This window comes from Phalangium opilio, unplaced genomic scaffold, assembly GCF_054372755.1.
Source record: "Phalangium opilio isolate 3A_F unplaced genomic scaffold, DU_Popi_V2 ptg000240l_1, whole genome shotgun sequence".
Lineage (NCBI taxonomy): Eukaryota > Metazoa > Arthropoda > Arachnida > Opiliones > Phalangiidae > Phalangium > Phalangium opilio.
Genome location: NW_028324224.1, coordinates 750,689 through 767,297, shown reverse-complemented (window position 1 = coordinate 767,297; position 16,609 = coordinate 750,689). Strand labels below are relative to the sequence as shown.

The 16,609-nt window shown below is 41.2% G+C and overlaps 2 protein-coding genes and 1 long non-coding RNA gene across 4 annotated transcripts; all 3 read right to left on the bottom strand.

Moving 5' to 3' along the window:
- Positions 1-1,820: 1,820 nt before the first annotated feature.
- On the bottom strand, positions 1,821-3,176 carry LOC149612619 (uncharacterized). Its single transcript, XR_016376374.1, has 3 exons — positions 2,733-3,176; positions 2,577-2,639; positions 1,821-2,373 (listed from the first exon to the last, which is right to left on the bottom strand). It is a non-coding gene; the product is annotated as an uncharacterized LOC149612619 (long non-coding RNA).
- A 3,652-nt stretch (positions 3,177-6,828) lies between these two features.
- On the bottom strand, positions 6,829-10,369 carry LOC149612618 (uncharacterized). The gene is made up of 8 exons (XM_089858402.1): positions 8,797-10,369; positions 8,586-8,683; positions 8,319-8,492; positions 8,091-8,233; positions 7,939-8,012; positions 7,325-7,876; positions 7,150-7,230; positions 6,829-7,086 (listed from the first exon to the last, which is right to left on the bottom strand). Exon 1 carries the CDS (start codon positions 10,244-10,246, stop codon positions 9,470-9,472), a length of 777 nt encoding a protein of 258 aa, XP_089714528.1. The 5' UTR covers positions 10,247-10,369; the 3' UTR covers positions 6,829-7,086; positions 7,150-7,230; positions 7,325-7,876; positions 7,939-8,012; positions 8,091-8,233; positions 8,319-8,492; positions 8,586-8,683; positions 8,797-9,469.
- Positions 10,370-11,753: 1,384 nt separating this feature from the next.
- Positions 11,754-16,341, bottom strand: LOC149612617 (uncharacterized). 2 transcript variants are annotated; one of them, XR_016376377.1, is made up of 3 exons: positions 15,874-16,341; positions 15,730-15,806; positions 11,754-11,887 (listed from the first exon to the last, which is right to left on the bottom strand). XR_016376377.1 is itself a non-coding variant. In XM_089858403.1 (2 exons), the coding sequence occupies exons 1-2, from the start codon at positions 16,339-16,341 to the stop codon at positions 11,882-11,884; spliced, it is 618 nt and encodes a 205-aa protein (XP_089714529.1). In that variant the 3' UTR covers positions 11,754-11,881. The 2 variants fall into 2 exon arrangements, 1 of the variants encoding a protein (XP_089714529.1); XM_089858403.1 differs by having other exon boundaries at positions 15,730-16,341.
- Positions 16,342-16,609: the final 268 nt, after the last annotated feature.

Here is a 16,609-nt window from a genome sequence, read left to right as displayed (position 1 = left end):
ATGTTTTTCTTTTTCATTAAAAAAAATCTGTAAGTGTAAGTAGTAGGGACTATACAGATATGCAGACATCCAAGATGGCCGCCACCCTAAAATGGCCGCCCTCTCCCCATCCACCAAACTTCCACCCAAAGATTAAGCTAAACTCCTACCTGACCAACCCTACCTTCCAGCATGCTATGACTCTTTAGAGGGGTTTTACCCATTTTTCCCCCAAAACAAGCTCGGCTTAACCCTCGGAGGCTGTAGTTCTTTTAATAAACCAGTCTAGTTATTTTGTAAGATTCTCGTTTGAATTTCCCACCATAAACCTTTAAAGTATGTCTGAGAAACAAAGACAAATATATAAATAAAGATTTTTTAATAACAAATACCAAATAATATATACAATAAAATAGAGAATAACAAGAATATAAATAGAGAATAACAAGAATATAAATATAAACAAAGATTAAATTAAAACCAGAAATATTTACCGCTACTTTTACCGCTAATGAAAACCAGTCTTTAAATCGAAATTTTGAAGGTAATTGTTTTTATCTCTGGCGTAAAAAGCATCTTGCTCAAAGTGACATTTTGATTTTCAAAACTTGATATTTTAGTCGAAAGCTTAACTGAAAGCCGCTCTTTAAATCGTAATTAGCGCCGCGTTTTATTAACAATTTCACGACATCAACGCGGCATTCACTCTAGTGGGGCGTCGGCCACTAGCTTTTTTCAGGCACTCTGGTGGTACATGCCTCCATTGATTCATGATGATCTTGGGCATTTCGGCTCCGAATCCTATCCACGTTGATCGAGCGAACAGCTGTTAAGTTTGAGAAGGACATCGAAGTCAAGGCCTCACTGAAGAGAACGTGCTCCATTTGGTGCAGGGTACGCAGAACCTTATGCGGTAGTAGGGCTTGTGGGCTTGTACGGACCGATAAAATTCTTCGTTGGCCCTTTACCTCCCGAAGGAAGTTACATCCGAGCCACTGCGAGGCTTGGTCTTCTTGTTCTGGTCTGGTTGTTTGAGCCAGAACTTCTCCTTCATTGCAGCGTCAGCCCGACCTTGCGAATGAAATCGAACCACAACCAAAAGGCTTTGCTCGTGCATTCTTATGGCTGAGCCGACTTCACACAAATTTTACGCAACTTTCAAGAGACCAATGGAAAACACGTCAAATTAAGTCTTGCCGCGGAAGAAGTAGCAGGACTTAACTTAAACTCGATTTTCCTTCATTGCAATAGTCCGTTGTATGGACGCATATCACACTGCAATGAAGGTCGATTCATAAACCTCCTCGACATTAGCCATCAGGATGCACGAAAATAGCTTACTGATGGCTTGGTCACTCTGTCAGGAGAAGTCGCGATAGAAATTGCGACTTCTGACAAATTTACGCAACTTTTTGTGCAGCCACATGTAGCAAAGCCGAGATTGTACGGAAAAGCTACGTAAATCTAGCCCATGAATCGAAATTGGTCCCTTTTCAGGCAATGCCCGAGAAGAGACAGTTGGCATAATCGAAATTGGTCCCTTTTCCGTTGGAAAATTGAGTTTGGTCTTTACTCACCCAACAAAAGCGGCACGAGTTAAAGCAAGACATCTTTAGTTGGACTTTTAAGAGCATAGCTGAGCAACTGATAACTTTCTCCGCGAAACACAGAGCTTATATACTAAATGACCGAGAGCAGATTTAATATTAAACAAGTTCTCTAGATAAAAAAATTTATTTTTTAAGGACCACACCCTGTCGACCACACCCTGAAACGTACTATTAAAGCCCAACGTCTTATATAATAACTGCATCAAACAAGTTGAAAACCGGCCCGAACTAGTCAGGGCGTTGTCTTTTTTATCGGAATCGGGTAAGGTCAATTACCTAGCTACGTAGATTTTTCAAGGGTAACGACTTTAAAAGTTTAAGAATTTTTTAAAGTTTTTTTGATGAAGATAAACGGCGTGTATTTTAAGATCGTCCATAGCTCAGTGGTTAAAGGCAGGGTCTACTAATGTAATACCTAAAAAGGTGGCGAGTTCAAATCCCGGCCAGTCTACCGAGCTATGGCCGATCTTTTTATGAAATTTATGTATAAAATAAGGTTTGTTTAAGAAGTTGGGGTTAGTTGATAAACAGGCGTTAGTCATGAATGACGACTTCTTTTTAACTTTAGCGTCTAATACGTGTTTAGATATATACCCAAACAATACCCAATCAAGTTTTAAAAATTATTTGCATCAACCTCTTAACTTGAGTAGCGATTATGAAGTTGGGTTGGCAGAAATCATATTTCCAAATCATTGGGTGAATATAAGCGAAGAGTTTAACAAGTTTGAAATTCAGGTTGTAAGTGACCCAAACCATGGCAACGATGCAGCTGTTAGAGAGCCTGTTGAATATCAAAAAATAGAGATACCTGTCAATCGTTATACCAAGACCAAAGAGTACGAACTACCCCAAAATTTTGTCGAGCTGCTAAATGATGATGTAAACAGTCATCCGTATTTAAAAGGCAAATTATCTTTTAAATTAGTCAATAAATATAAGGACGGGGCCCTGGGAAAACAGTTAGATACAAACTTTCCCGTTTACCTGCAAGTTTTAGGAGAGGAGAACATACGGTTCAAAATACCAGCTGATTCCCCCTTGACCACGCTATTTGAATTTAAAGAGAATAATTACGAAGATGTTCCATATATATCCAAATATCCTGTATCAAAGCATGCTAAAAATATAAGTTTAAATTACACTAATAATTACGTGGAAATCGAAATTGATAATGTTGGAGATAGTTTTAAAAAAAAATTTGACTACAAGTACATTCCTAAAGCTGCCATTAAACGTAAAACAAGCCACGAGGTTCCGTCGATAAGAAAAAAGCCCCAGCCAGAATATAGACCTGTACCGCCATCTATACCTATTTTACCGCGAACTACTCCCTTTCTTCCAATTCCTATTACTGCAGCTAAGCCCGTAGTACCTGTACAACCACAGCCACCCAAAATAACCCCTCTTCCAAAACGAAAACCTTCACCACCACCCAAAATAACCCCTCCTCCAAAACGAAAACCTTCACCACCACCCAAAATAACCCCTCCTCCACCACCCCCGAGACGCTCCTCTCCTCCACCACCCCCGAAACCTCCCTCTCCTCCACCGGCACCAGCACCACCAGCCCCGAAACAAACCCTACCACCGCCCCCGAAAACCTCTTCGCCGCCACCACCCCCAAAACCTCCCTCTCCTCCACCGGCACCAGCACCACCAGCCCCGAAACAAACCCTACCACCGCCCCCGAAAACCTCTTCTCCGCCACCACCCCCAAAACCTCCCTCTCCTCCACCGGCACCAGCACCACCAGCCCCGAAACAAACCCTACCACCGCCCCCGAAAACCTCTTCTCCGCCACCACCCCCAAAACCCTCCACTCCACCACCGCCCCCACGCTCAAGACCCCTCGCCCCCTTTGAACCATTAACACCCACACCTTCGCCCACACCCCCCTCATCTCCAGAGCTACCCGTATTACCGACTCCCTCCCCACCACCGGTTGATGAAAAACCCTTGTTTCCGCAGCCGGTTGATCCGCCGAAAAAAAAGCCTGAACCAATTATTCCCGAAGAGCCTAAGCCTATTAACCCTGAAGATTATGACAATTACACAGTATTGTTCTTACCTCAAACTTTTAAAGCCAGTAAAACGCCAGAGAAAAACGCCGAAGGGCTTTATCGAGCCGTAGCCAACACTTTAGAAAAATTAGTATTTAAAAAAATTCAAGTAACATACCACACAGTAGATAATTGGGGGTATGCTATCGTGTATAATTTCAAAACACCAGAATGGGTGGAAATTAAATTTTCTCCCCAAGTAGCTAAATTGCTTGGCGCTGACCCCGATAGATATTACTCCGGAAAACACCAACTAGGACCCTTGAGCATGACGTTAGAAGAATATACTATAGACAAAGACAATGCATACATAGAATATCGAGTCAATAGAACCATAAAGCGCTATACCCCCTGGGAAGAACCCTGGCTTTATTTCTTTTTTAAAGTGTCAGGCGAGTTTAGATCGACAGATGATTATAAGATTTATGAAGAAATTGCCGAAAACCTTCAAATAACTGCGCGCAATTTTGACCCTTTAAGATTACATCAGGCCGAATTTAGCGTTATTAAGCAAGGAGCGGAGCATTATTTTAGAATCCATTGTCCGGCAAAAATTGAAATGCTCTTCCCAAAGGAATTGCGTGATATATTAAATTTAGAAGCTGAATACGTTGGTGGGACGTTTCTATCCACTAAACCTTTAGAGCGTAATTTTACGCATTTCAAAACAACTAATGACACATTTGTAAATTATCGCGTTCATGACTCACTAATGCATCTATTTACTAAGACTAGTGTCGCAAAAATCAAAATACCCGCGGGCGATTATATTTGCGATTTTACGGCAAGCGGGGCCGTAATTCCCTTCTCTTTACATTTAAAAATCATAAACCAGTTATTGGGGGTTCAAGAATATATGCCTCGCCAGTATTTTAAAATGTACATTCTCAAAAATGCTCTGGAAGATAGATTTTATGTTCGTATCGAAATAGAGCCAGGTGTTCGCGTCTCGGTAGCTGGACCAATGGCCAAGTTATTTAACATTCCCGAAGAGGGAGAATTTTTTCAACACAGTCATTCGGGAGTGGCTCTGGTAAATCCTCGATTAAGAATAATGACCCTGACAGCGGATAATAATTTTTGGACTAGCGAATACGATGTGGATAGATTTCCAGAAGACCCAAATATGGCTGACCAGCCGTCCCTACCCGGATATCAACAGGATAACCCTCAAGGCAAACGAGTTGACAATTTTGCATGTGAAATTCCTCCCGGGGTTTATTATCATATTAGCGATGTTTTAAGTGCCATGGGCGAAGCCATGTCCCCGGCGCATAGGAAAAGTCTAAAATTTACGCAGAATGTAGACGGAACCGTGACGGTTTCAAAACTGAACGATACGGTTTCCATTTTGTTTCCCAAAACAACACCCGGCCGAGGACTGGGACGATTGCTAGGTTTTAGTAGTAATCAGTTGGATCGGTATATCAATAACGAGACTTCGGAGTATCCCGCTGATATCATGAGAGGCGTCGATGCCATGTTTGTCTATACCAATATTATTCGGCAACAGGTAGTAGGTGGTGGTCAAGCCCCTCTGCTACGTTTCATAAAAATGCCGGCTTTTTCGCTGCTAGACGAAGAGAACCAGGAAATATTTAATAATATCGACTTTTATCCAATTTCAACTAGCGATATACAGGAAATTGAAATTGAATTGAAATCCGATTACGGGGAAAATATCCCGTTTAATTTAGGCAAAGTATATATTAAACTGTTTTTTAGGCGTCGACGTCAATAGAACAGGAGCAATGGTGCCTAATAGATATACTCTGTATTTCCAAAGAGGATCGTCTCTGCCATCTTTACACGCGAACGTTTTCCAATCCGGAGGTCGCTTCAGTGTGGGCGGTATCTTTAATTCTTTATTGCGCAAAATTACGCCCTTTATTAGGCCGGCCATTAGTACTTTAGCGTCCGAAGCTGTGGGGTTAACGAGTAGAGTAATTAGCGATGCACAAAACCCCGGAATATCACCTCGAGAATCGATTAAACGAAATGTCAAACAATCAATAAATTCCCTACTACATAAAGGCGTGGACCGGTTCGTCAACACTCAAAGCGGGACGGGCCGAAAACGAAAGAGGACTGCTAAAACAAGCCGGAGCAAACGTGTTAAGCAACGCACTAAACGCGATTTTCTAGACTAATCATGTCGACCTACGAAAGTGTTCTTTCCGACTTTGAAGTATTTGAAAAGCCAGAGGTGAATAATAATATTGTGGGGACTAAAACGACTGCTCATTATCCCATTGCTCCCCTAACTAATGCTAAATATGTAGAATTTATCATTCCTCCCTCTAACAATTATCATGATTTGACTAAAACTCTTTTGAGATTAAAATTTCGCGTTTTGCACGAGGACGGCACGGTCGTTCCAGATGCGGAAAAGAAAGTCTCGGTGACAAATTTAATAATTGCCTCGCTATTTTGTCAAGTAGAATTATTTCTTAATGGCGTCGCTGTCCAGCAACCAAATAATATGTACCCATACATGGCCTATTTTAAAATACTTTTAAATTATGGACAAACGGCGGCCAATTCCTGGTTAACTTCTATGTTATATTATTTGGATACCATTATTGATCCGGCGACGGCTTTAGCGGACGCCGATATCAACAAAGAAGATAATGGTATTGGTCGTCGCGCTAAACGCGTGGCCCAATCAAAGACGTGCGATGTAATTGGCGAATTATTTTTGGATATGTTCAAAACGCCCAAATTCTTACTAGATAATATCGAGGTGCGAATTAGACTTCATCGAAGCTCCGCGGATTTCGCTATTATTCACAATGAGCAGGGCAAAAAGTATAAGATTGATTTAACGGAATGCACCTTGTTTACGCGCGAAATTGAGGTTAATCCCGAACTGCAACTAGCGCACGCTCAGATGTTAAACTCGGGAATAAACGCTCGCTACGAAATAAACTCTATTGTTATGAAAAATTTCTTAATAACCACCGGAACGCAAGATTTTATTAGGGACAGCTTGTTTACGGGGCAATTACCCTCGCGAACTGTCGTGGCTTTCGTTACTAATAAAAAATTTGTAGGGGAAGCAACTTCTAACCCCCTGGATCTCCAACACTTCAAACTCGATTTCATGCAATTCTCTTTAAATTCGCAAAATTATCCCGATATCCCCTTTACGCCTAATTTTGCCGACGACCAGTACGTTAGATGTTACAATTCTTTATTCGAGGGTCTCGAGATATTAGGTCTTGACCGAGGAAATATAATTTCTTACGATTTATATAAGAAGGGCTTTTTTGTCGTTGTTTTTGATTTGAGTAGAGAACATCTCGCTTCGTTAGGTCTAAATTCCATGCCCCAGACTGGTAACTTGCGATTATCGTTAAGATTTAGCTCTCCGCTAACCGAAAACGTCACGTGCATTGTCATGGCCGAATTTCCAAACAACCAATTAATAATATCTAAAAACAGAGAAATTATTTATAATCACCCCAACGTATAAAAGACTAAAACTTTATAAATACAATATCAGTCGCGAGCCAAGATGCACCAAGTACACACCGTTACGCCAAAGCTCGACATTTGCGTCATTGAATCGATTGAACCTAAAATATTAATTCAAAGATCGGATACGCGTACAAAAACTATATTAAAACCTAACGCCTGGTACGCTTTGTTTCGGTTTCAAAATGAACTCACGTCCTTTTTTGACGGAAAAATACCTCGCTATCATATTTGGTTGCCCGTCAAAGAGCGCATCAAGCTGGAATGCTTCGTCAACTCGAAAGATGAACGTCTAATCGATCTTCGATACTATGAACGAGGCAGCGGCAGTCGTTATTTCCTCAACTTTAGCACCAGCGAAGGATTCAGCCTGAACAAAACAGGATGGCAGACATTGATCGACTTAAAGCCGTTGATTGACGAGGATCTCAAGGCTAAAGGGATAGCTGTCTGTCGCATGCGCGAATTAATTTTAAACGAGCTCACTACCACTTTGTTTGACGTCACTTCCACTTGCGCCAACGTCGAGTGTCGAAAACAAATATGCCACTCTCAAAGCTGCTCAGAATTTGACACAAATTTCAGCGATCGAGTCGAGCGTAATTTGCACGAAGCGCTGCCTCAACTGGATCGTGAGAAAATTTTGCATCAATTTGAGACCGACCATGGATGGATCGAGGATCAAGAGGATATTTACGCTTATTTTGTCAACAGTTTTGCCGATTTAAAGAATGCCTTGATTTATGGCTATTAAAATAAATGTACTAATATAGCGTATTTGTTAAACTGATATTGTTTTTATAAAATACCTTTGTGTGTATTAAATAAAGTTGTTTATTGGGAAACCATTTAGTCGTTATTTATACTTGTCAAGACATGGACGCTAAAATTAGAAAAATTTATTACGACGTGGCAAATCCGGCCGCTTATGGGTCGCTAGCCAGGTTACAAAAGGCCTTACCGGACGTGCCAAAAGCCCAATTAGTCGCCTTTCTCGAGAAACAGCCCGCCTATACGAAACATCGATTTCGAAAATTCCGATTCAAAACCAACCAAGTGTACGCCTCGACTATCGATGACGTTTTTCAAGCTGATTTGTTGGATCTACCGAAATTAAAACGTTTTAATAAAAATGTTCGCTATGTTTTGTGCGTCATTGACGTCTTAAGCCGCTACGGATGGACAGTACCTCTTAGAAACAAAACATCTGGCGAGGTTATCGAAGCTTTTAAAAAAATATTTCGAGAGAGGATCCCTTTAAAAATATACACGGACTACGGGGGGGAATTTAGTTCGCGCAACTTTGCCTCCTTCTTGAAACGAAACAATGTGCAAATACATTTTGCCAGGAGTCAGCATAAGGCTAGTTTAGCGGAACGCTTTATTAGAACAATTAAGGAACAAATTGCCCGGGTTATTACGGCCACGGGGAATAAAAATTACGTTAAATATTTACCTTTAATTACTCAAGCCTATAATGAACGGGTTCATTCAACTACTGGAATTGCACCGGTTCATGTTAATATAGATAACGAATCAATCATTTGGAATAAACTGTACGGGAAATCAAACGGAATTAATCGATACGCACCGAGGCTTAAAGTTGGCGATCACGTGCGTCTTTCTATAGCTAGTAGAGTATTTAGAAAAACCAGCTCGGGAGGCACCTTTACTGACGAAATATTTCGCGTTGTTGACGTCATACCCAGGTCACCACCCGTCTATCGCGTAGCGGATTTAAAGGGGGAGCAAATTTTGGGTGTTTTCTACGGCGCCGAACTACAAAAAGTCTCGTTACCCGAGACGGGTCTTGTCAAGAATAAATTATGAACACTTCGCAAATAAACGCTCTCTTAACTTGCGACAAAAGAACGCGACCCTACTATTTAGGATGCTTCCCAGTAAACAGACTCCCAGAACGGCCAAAAAGGTCCAAATTTTGCTTTATATTCAATAATGAAGCAGCTGGAGAGGCTGGAGAACATTGGATAGCGTGCTTTTCTAACAATGACACGGTGGAAATGTTTTGCACTTACGGAAATTCGCCGCGATACTATAAAGTTAATTTAAAACGATACGGGAAACGAGTTGTTTACAATAAACAACAAATTCAACATCCATTTTTTCAACTGTGCGGTCTGCATTGTAGTCTGTACCTAGCACTCCGCTGTCAGGGCGTGGCTAGAAAGACGATATTAGACGCCATCTATGACCAGAATCTTAAACTTAACGACTATGTCGCTTTATTATATTTATCTTTACATTTAAAAAAACATGTACACAGATATTGTTCGCAATAAAACAATTTTTTATTTGTCTAAATATTACATTTTTTTTTTATTAATCAATATCGCGCCATTTATTATGCCTCTTTCTCCTCTCGTTAGATGGAACCAGCGGTCCTAAGTTTTGGAGTTCGTCTTTCTTTTTCCGAGGTTTTTTCTTTTTTTTCTTGTTCTTCTGTTTAGCGGAGGCCGTCTCAAACAGGTTTTCCAAGTCCGTTAAATTGTCCCCGTTTTCCTCCGCTAAATTCTCTTGTTCATCGGCAATTTCCTCTTGTAAATCGTCGTCACGATTTGCATAACCGACAGCTCCTTCTTCTAGCTCTCTTTTTGGCGTGAAAAATGTGTTTTGCAAATGATTTGCAAGAACTTCGGCTTGCCGTTTCACCATATCTCCAACATAGGTCGGCCCAAATTGTTGGTAAAAATCTTCTGGTGTTGGTGTCCCCGCAGCCGTTTCGCTTTTGAAAACCTTTTGCCGAGGCTCGGCTCGTTTAGGCGTAGTAAAAGAACTGCCCGAAGCGCTTGTTGTCGGTGATGACGTGGCATAGCTCGGCCATGACAATTGTTTTTTTCGCGGGGGCATTTTAGGGGTGACCGGTAATGGCGGCGTGGGGACATTAGACATTGCCTGTGTTACGACCTCAAATTTAGGTAAAGGAATTTGTTTCTCGATACTTAAATATTTCTTAAAAGCGTCTAAATATTTATATAATTTATCGTAGGCATTCAATGGCGATTTTAAAATATCCTCAATCTCTCGGTCCAAAGCAGAGTGCTCTTGGGCAGCTGTTGAAGTTACTGCGCTAGCGGGCACGAGAACCATTTGTTTCATAGTTTAGCAGCTATGGCTTGGACAATTGAAGGCAAGATTGCGGCAAGCAACGTCGTAAGAAAACCACCTGATTGCTGCAACAACAGCTTTTTTTTGCTTTTCTGCGACAAGGTACTTGATCCGAGTTGTCTAATAATTTTCTTGTACTTTGCTAGCTTTTTCTTGCGATCTTTACTCAAATAAATGCCCCCGCCCTTTAAATTCTTACAAATTGTCTGAATGCTCTTTAATTGAGGCGCGCTACTATTGTTTAAGAGGGTTCGCCGTTGTTTACAGCTAGTTTGACGCAAACTCTGTAAATAAGGGACAAATTTGGCAAACTTGGTCGAGGGACGCGCTACGACGAGCCGGGAGCGTTTTGCTGATCGACGTTTAACGCGTGGGGCCATTATTCAAATGACAATTAAATTTAATCGACATAGACATACATAGGTGATTCGTGAGGTAGAACTCGCGACCTTAATCGTAAATTTTCCGGAGTTTCTTGTTTTAAATCAATTAACAAATAGCTATAGGGTTCTCTAGTGGCTAGTCTGTACGCCTCCGTAATACGCTTCGGGTTATCTGGACTTATTTGTTGCGCCAAATATCTAATAGAGGCGACATCTCGAGGATTTTTCATTATTATAAAATAGGAAGAGTTTTGAGAAATTATCCGCGATTGGCTACCCTTGGGAAACAGTTGTTGAGTAATAATAATAACCGTATACCCTAAATGATGCGACGTCACGCACACTAAATCGGCAATATGAGCTTGTTTAAATAATTGGCTAGCTAAATCGTCTAGTATCAAGTAGGAGTCGCGATTCATTTCCCAAAAGTCCGGATCCGCCGTTGGCAAGCCTTGAATAAATTGAATTCCCGGAATCAATTGTTTCAATTTTTCGTAGTTTGGCTGCCAGGCGGCGTAGCAATAAATAACCTTTTTATGCGGTGGGTCAAACATAAGCTGATGATTTTGCAATAAGTTACTTAAAAGAAAACTCTTCCCCGCTTGCGTTGGCCCCACGATTAGAAACTGGGCGGGTGTTTGGAACTTTAAAGAATGCGAGACTGACTCGGTTGGATTCATCTTGATTAATAAACATTTTTATTTTAATTAACAGTTTATATATATATATAATCAAAAATACAATTAACCCAAAACCCAAAGACCCTTAATAAACACAAATTAAAAAATATTTAAACAATATAAACGAAACCCTTTTACCCAAAAAAAAAAAAATCCCCTATGAAGTAATTGTTTTTTTAAAAAGTTTCTCTTCTAATTCCAGACAACGCTGGCGGAAGCGTTGAACGTTGAGGAGGTTAAAGTTGACGCGAGACTCGGAGGGTAGTTGGTACACACGCACTACAGAAGAAAACACGACGGATTTATGCGCACGCGCACTTTTTCGGTTCCCGACCGCTCTTTGTTGGTGGCTGGGCATGTTTGGATTAGAGGCTCGCAAACATCCTCGCCCTCGCTGGTCGGGAAGTCGGGAAACCCCTGACGCAGTGGTTTGTTGTTGCACGGTTTTTTGGAAACCATCGGACACGATGGGCTGTGTTTCCGATGTTCCCTCGATGGATGGTCCGTGCAACGCCACTGGTACAGGGCAATGCCGCAAAAGGCGCAGCGCGTCGTCTGTGTTTCTACATCTGCAAGATAGAAACCGTCTTTGGCCAGGGCTTCGATGGGAACGCAAGATTCCCACAAGCCCTCAAAAGTATGCCTTCGCCTAGCCTCGTAATTCATGCGAGAGAGATGATGAAGCGGGTGTTGCCTCTTTGAAACCGTAGGGTCGACTGGTTGTCAAATCGGCGTTCAACAATCTCTTATTCGAGGTTTGGCGAAATCTTTTGGTGATTTTAACGGCCTCTAGCTGCAGCTTGTATTTATCCCGTTTAAAATTAAAAGGGACATTGACTGTAACTTCCTTTTCCGGATTCATCGCTACACTTTCAAAGGTTTCAAAGTCAAGTTTTTCAAGATTTTCTCGATTTAACGTCAACCCTTTAATTTTCTTGACTTCTTTTCCTTTGCTAGTGCGAAACGAGTAACTTTTGGCACCGGTACTACAAAAGGAAGTTATATAATCACCGCCGAGTTCGTCCGCCCAGCAACCAATATGATTGCCAGTTGGAATGTCAAACTTTCCCGGTAGATGGCGGTAGATTATTGAGTCGGTGTCACAATACAAGGCTGCGCGGTCTAATTGAAGCAACATCTTGTTCAATTCGAGTCGCCCGTAGCACGAGACGAAGCTCCCCACAATGGCCGACCCCAGTTTGTAGTCCGAAACGTAATCGCTTTTGGCTTTGTACGATAAGAGAGCGATCGACTCCGTAACTGGCCGTAAGTCGACTAATTCCAGAGTGTAATCGCTCGCGTATCGTATCAATTCGTAATAATTGTTGATAAAGATGCTGCGAATCTTTCCCGTATTCAGAGCCATGCGACCCCAAAGAGAATTTAAATTAATTTTAGCGATATTACGCAGGGAAGGATTTGATTGAATATCCGCCACGGTCAGAGAAAGCTTTTCATTCTTGTTTATATCAGCGATATACGCCTCTTTTTGCAGAGGCGTTTGAGCGTGAGCGGGAAATCCGGAATTCTTCACTTTTAGGGCGATAAAATCAGTCATGTACTGGGCAAAGAAATATTCCGTTTTTGGATAATGGTACACTTCGAATATATCGAGGAGTTTATAACCATGTTCCATAGCGGCATAGACTTCAACCGTTGGCCAGACTGATTCGAAAGCCCTTTCGTTGACAGTGTGATCGCAGATTTCCGCTCGCAATTCTAGACACGTGCGACAGAGGGCGTAGGCTAATTTACCACCGCTGCGGAAGGGAATTAAGGGGATGTGGAGATCTTGAGGGGGAAGCAGACGACAACTCATAACGCCAAAATACCACCCTGGCGATTTGTCAAAATCTCTGCTATAGATTATGGGGTGGCCGCTAGGGTACGGACAATCGCGACAAACTTTCGGGTACAAAGAAATAATATCCTTGTAGAAAATTTTCTCCTCACCTTGCACGTGGCAGTTAAGAACAAAATTTTCCGTCCGTCCCCCATAGAGAGCGCTACGGGCTGATATTTGAGGTCGAAAAGTTAAACTTTTGCAGAAAGCCTTTGCTTCGGCGTTTTCTTTTAAAAGCTTAGCAAATTGACACTCAAAGATCGAGGTATATTCATACCCGACCATCTTCTCTTTAATAAACAGCTCTCTATCTAGGGTCCGCTCGTACAGAAATCTGTTGCTGGCTTTGAGTTGGGTATTGTAGGCATTAAGTTTTTGGCATGGACAACCGTGAAAGTAGCAACCGTGGAAATCGTAGATTTTGGGAGGAGTTTCGCTATAGCCGTCGACTAAATAGCGACCCACGCGGTACTCGCCCCCGTAGCTTAAAGCAGTGCGCAATTTTATATTTTCAGTTTTCTCCACCCAAGCGAGATATTTTAAGCTAATTTGACTGTGATTAAATTTTGCGTTATAGCCGTTAGAAGGAACAATACCCATGCTGTAAGGTTTATAGTAATTGTTAAGATAAATAGTGGTTAGAGCACCCGCCAAAGTAATATTTTTTAAGCAGAAAGGGTCTAATTTGGTTAGATCTACGTAAATTTTTCTAAAAGCTTCGACGCCTTGTCTCAGGACTTTGACGTCTTGAATGCAATATTTAATAAGCTCCTCTTTGATGTTGTAAATAGATCCTTCCATTGACGCGTACCAAGTTTGAAAATCTCGATAATCATTGGCTTTCATTTGAGCTACGTTAAAGTACGAAGCTTCAGGGATGACGCCAATGTAATTAAGATTTTCTTCGGTATGAAAATCAAATGGAAAGAATCCTTTCGCCACATCGCCGAGGCTAAACATGCTGGTGAAATTACGCAGAGGTTGACTAATGTAATTAAAGCTATCGAGGAATCTAATTTGCGGTCCCTCGAGATGAATCATGAGAATTTTACTGCCGTCAAAAATAACGGCAGGGGTGACGTGTCTATGGACTAAAGCGTTAAGAATTAAGAAGTTATCAAAAGCTTTCGCGTAATGAGCTACGACTTGAGTGTTAGTAAAGCGCGGTTGGTACGTTTTACGTTTCTGTCCAGTCAAAACTACCTGCTCGACGCTAAATAAATAATTTAAAAATTGCTCGACGCAATTGGCGCCGTAAAAAATTTTGGTTTCAAAGCCAGCTTCAGTCTCTACGTCGCAAACTAGTAAAATGGGGACGTGGATATTATTTCTAAGAATAGTCTCGATGTCGTAATAAATAAACCGCGAGGCTTTCATTTTGGTTTCCAAAGGCATAACAAAATGTTCACCTGGCGGATGGACTATTTTACACTGAGAGCATTCGGGATTGCAGTCGTGGTCGTCACCCATCAGTCGCCCACATTCTAAACATCGTTTTTGGCTCGCGCAGGTGCCATTAAGTAAATGAGTTTCGTAGCAGGGGCCCGGGAAAAAATAGCGGTGGCATTCGTCGCAACGTTTTAAAGCATCCTCGTTAGTTAAATGAAAAGCTTCTCCTTGACACCGAAAACATATATAAGGTTTTGTATCCTCGGGGCATTTATGCTCTTTTAACAATTCGTATTTGTAAAAGGATTTTAAGCATAAATCGCAAGAGACACAACCGCCCATCATGCCGTGCCAAGTTTTTGCGGGGTGGATATGGTCGCCAATTTTTAATAGATAGATAAATTTAGGAGCTTGGGGGCCTTTGAAAAATATGGTAAAATTATTCGCAGCATCAACGATTACGATTCGATAATGGGGAACTAAATAATTTTGAAATTTTTGAATATCTTCTAGAGTAACAAAACCTTCGGGGACTCCGGCTTTCCTGTGCAAGATTTTTGCAATATTACCTTGAAGAGTGCTATTGCGTCTCAGTTTGTTAAAATTGTCCTGGTTAAAGGGCGGACCTTGCTTATTTTGTTGATAAAAATTGCGATCGGCCATCTCTTTACCCAGAACTAAACTCCGAGCAAAACAGAGATTATCATTATTTTCCATAAAAATAAATTGGTTATTTTGCTTAACGAAATAATCCAAATTAACCAAAGTTCTATTTTTTATGGATTTATAATAAGTCCCTATATTAGCATCGAGGTTTAGAAAAATAATGTCAAACTGAAAATCTTCCCCATTAAAGACAAAGTCCCGACTAGATTGCGTTACTCTATAGATGGTGCGCATAATTCGCTTACTGGTGAATTTGTCAATTTTTATAAATTTAATATTAACAGGGGTCGTCAATCCGGGGGAGCTTAAAACAAATCGAACCCGATTATACCCGGGATTCTCGGTTACTAATTTACGTATAACGTCGTCGAGAATTTTTCGAAAAATTCGAAAAAAATCTCGCGTTGGAATGTCTTCCAGATTTTTGAAAGCTATACGCAAATCGATTTGTTTACAATGCCACTTGCGACTCGTTTTGTCAATCTGCCGCTCAATTGTGTAGTACCGGTTTACCTGTGCGTGTTCCTCTCCTCCACTACCCTCCGAGTCGCTACCGCTGCCGCTGCTCTCACTGCTCATTTTTTGAATTTCTATCACAAATAAAAACAATATAGAAAACATTTTGGTTTGTAAATTTATTGTTAAATAGATACGTACTTTGCTAGGCGGCTGCTGAGCGGCTTCTGCGTCGTTCTTCACGTCGTCCACCAAGCGATGGAAAGCGTTAAGAAGTTTGATGGCGTCTTTGTTTTTAGCGTCAACGACTCTTTTTAGCCTCTTATGTCTACACTCCCACAGTTTGTCCGCCTGGGCGTCTTTTATGTCTTTAAATTTATAGATACTGATGTCTATGTAGAAATCCCCTTTTCGCGGGGGGATTTTAGTTTCGAAATATTGCCCGTCGCTTCTCAAGCGATAGGACCCCTCAACCCCGTTGACGCCGACAACGTGTTTCTGCAACACGTCCTGGACAAACTCCTCGTCGTCAGAATCGAGGAGGATCTCAACGGGGTCGGGTTTTACAAATTGACTCAGCGTTCGTTGACCGTTGCTGGATCCTTGTCGATTATTAGGAGAAGACGGTGGAGATTCAAACATAGATTGAGACTCTTGGTACTTGTTCATGGCTGGATCGACTGTGAGAATCCAATACCAATGCTCAAGCTTTTATACCCAAAATCTCAGGGCCATTTTTTTTTAGAATACAGGCTTAGACATGGTTTTTTATTAAGAGTTTAAAAAATATAATTATGTCTGATACGCTATTTTTAATTTGACCTAAAAAACATTTTTTATTGTGGAGTTGGTACTAAAGATTATAGAAGACATTAGGATATCTATCTATATAAAAAATACCTCTATAGTTTAATATTAATATACATTTATTTAGATT

What these genes read in the sequence shown, in the direction of transcription:
- LOC149612618 (XM_089858402.1), bottom strand. Translation starts at nt 10,246, where the DNA reads ATGAAACAAATGGTTCTCGTGCCCGCTAGCGCAGTAACTTCAACAGCT.
- LOC149612617 (XM_089858403.1), bottom strand. Translation starts at nt 16,341, where the DNA reads ATGAACAAGTACCAAGAGTCTCAATCTATGTTTGAATCTCCACCGTCT.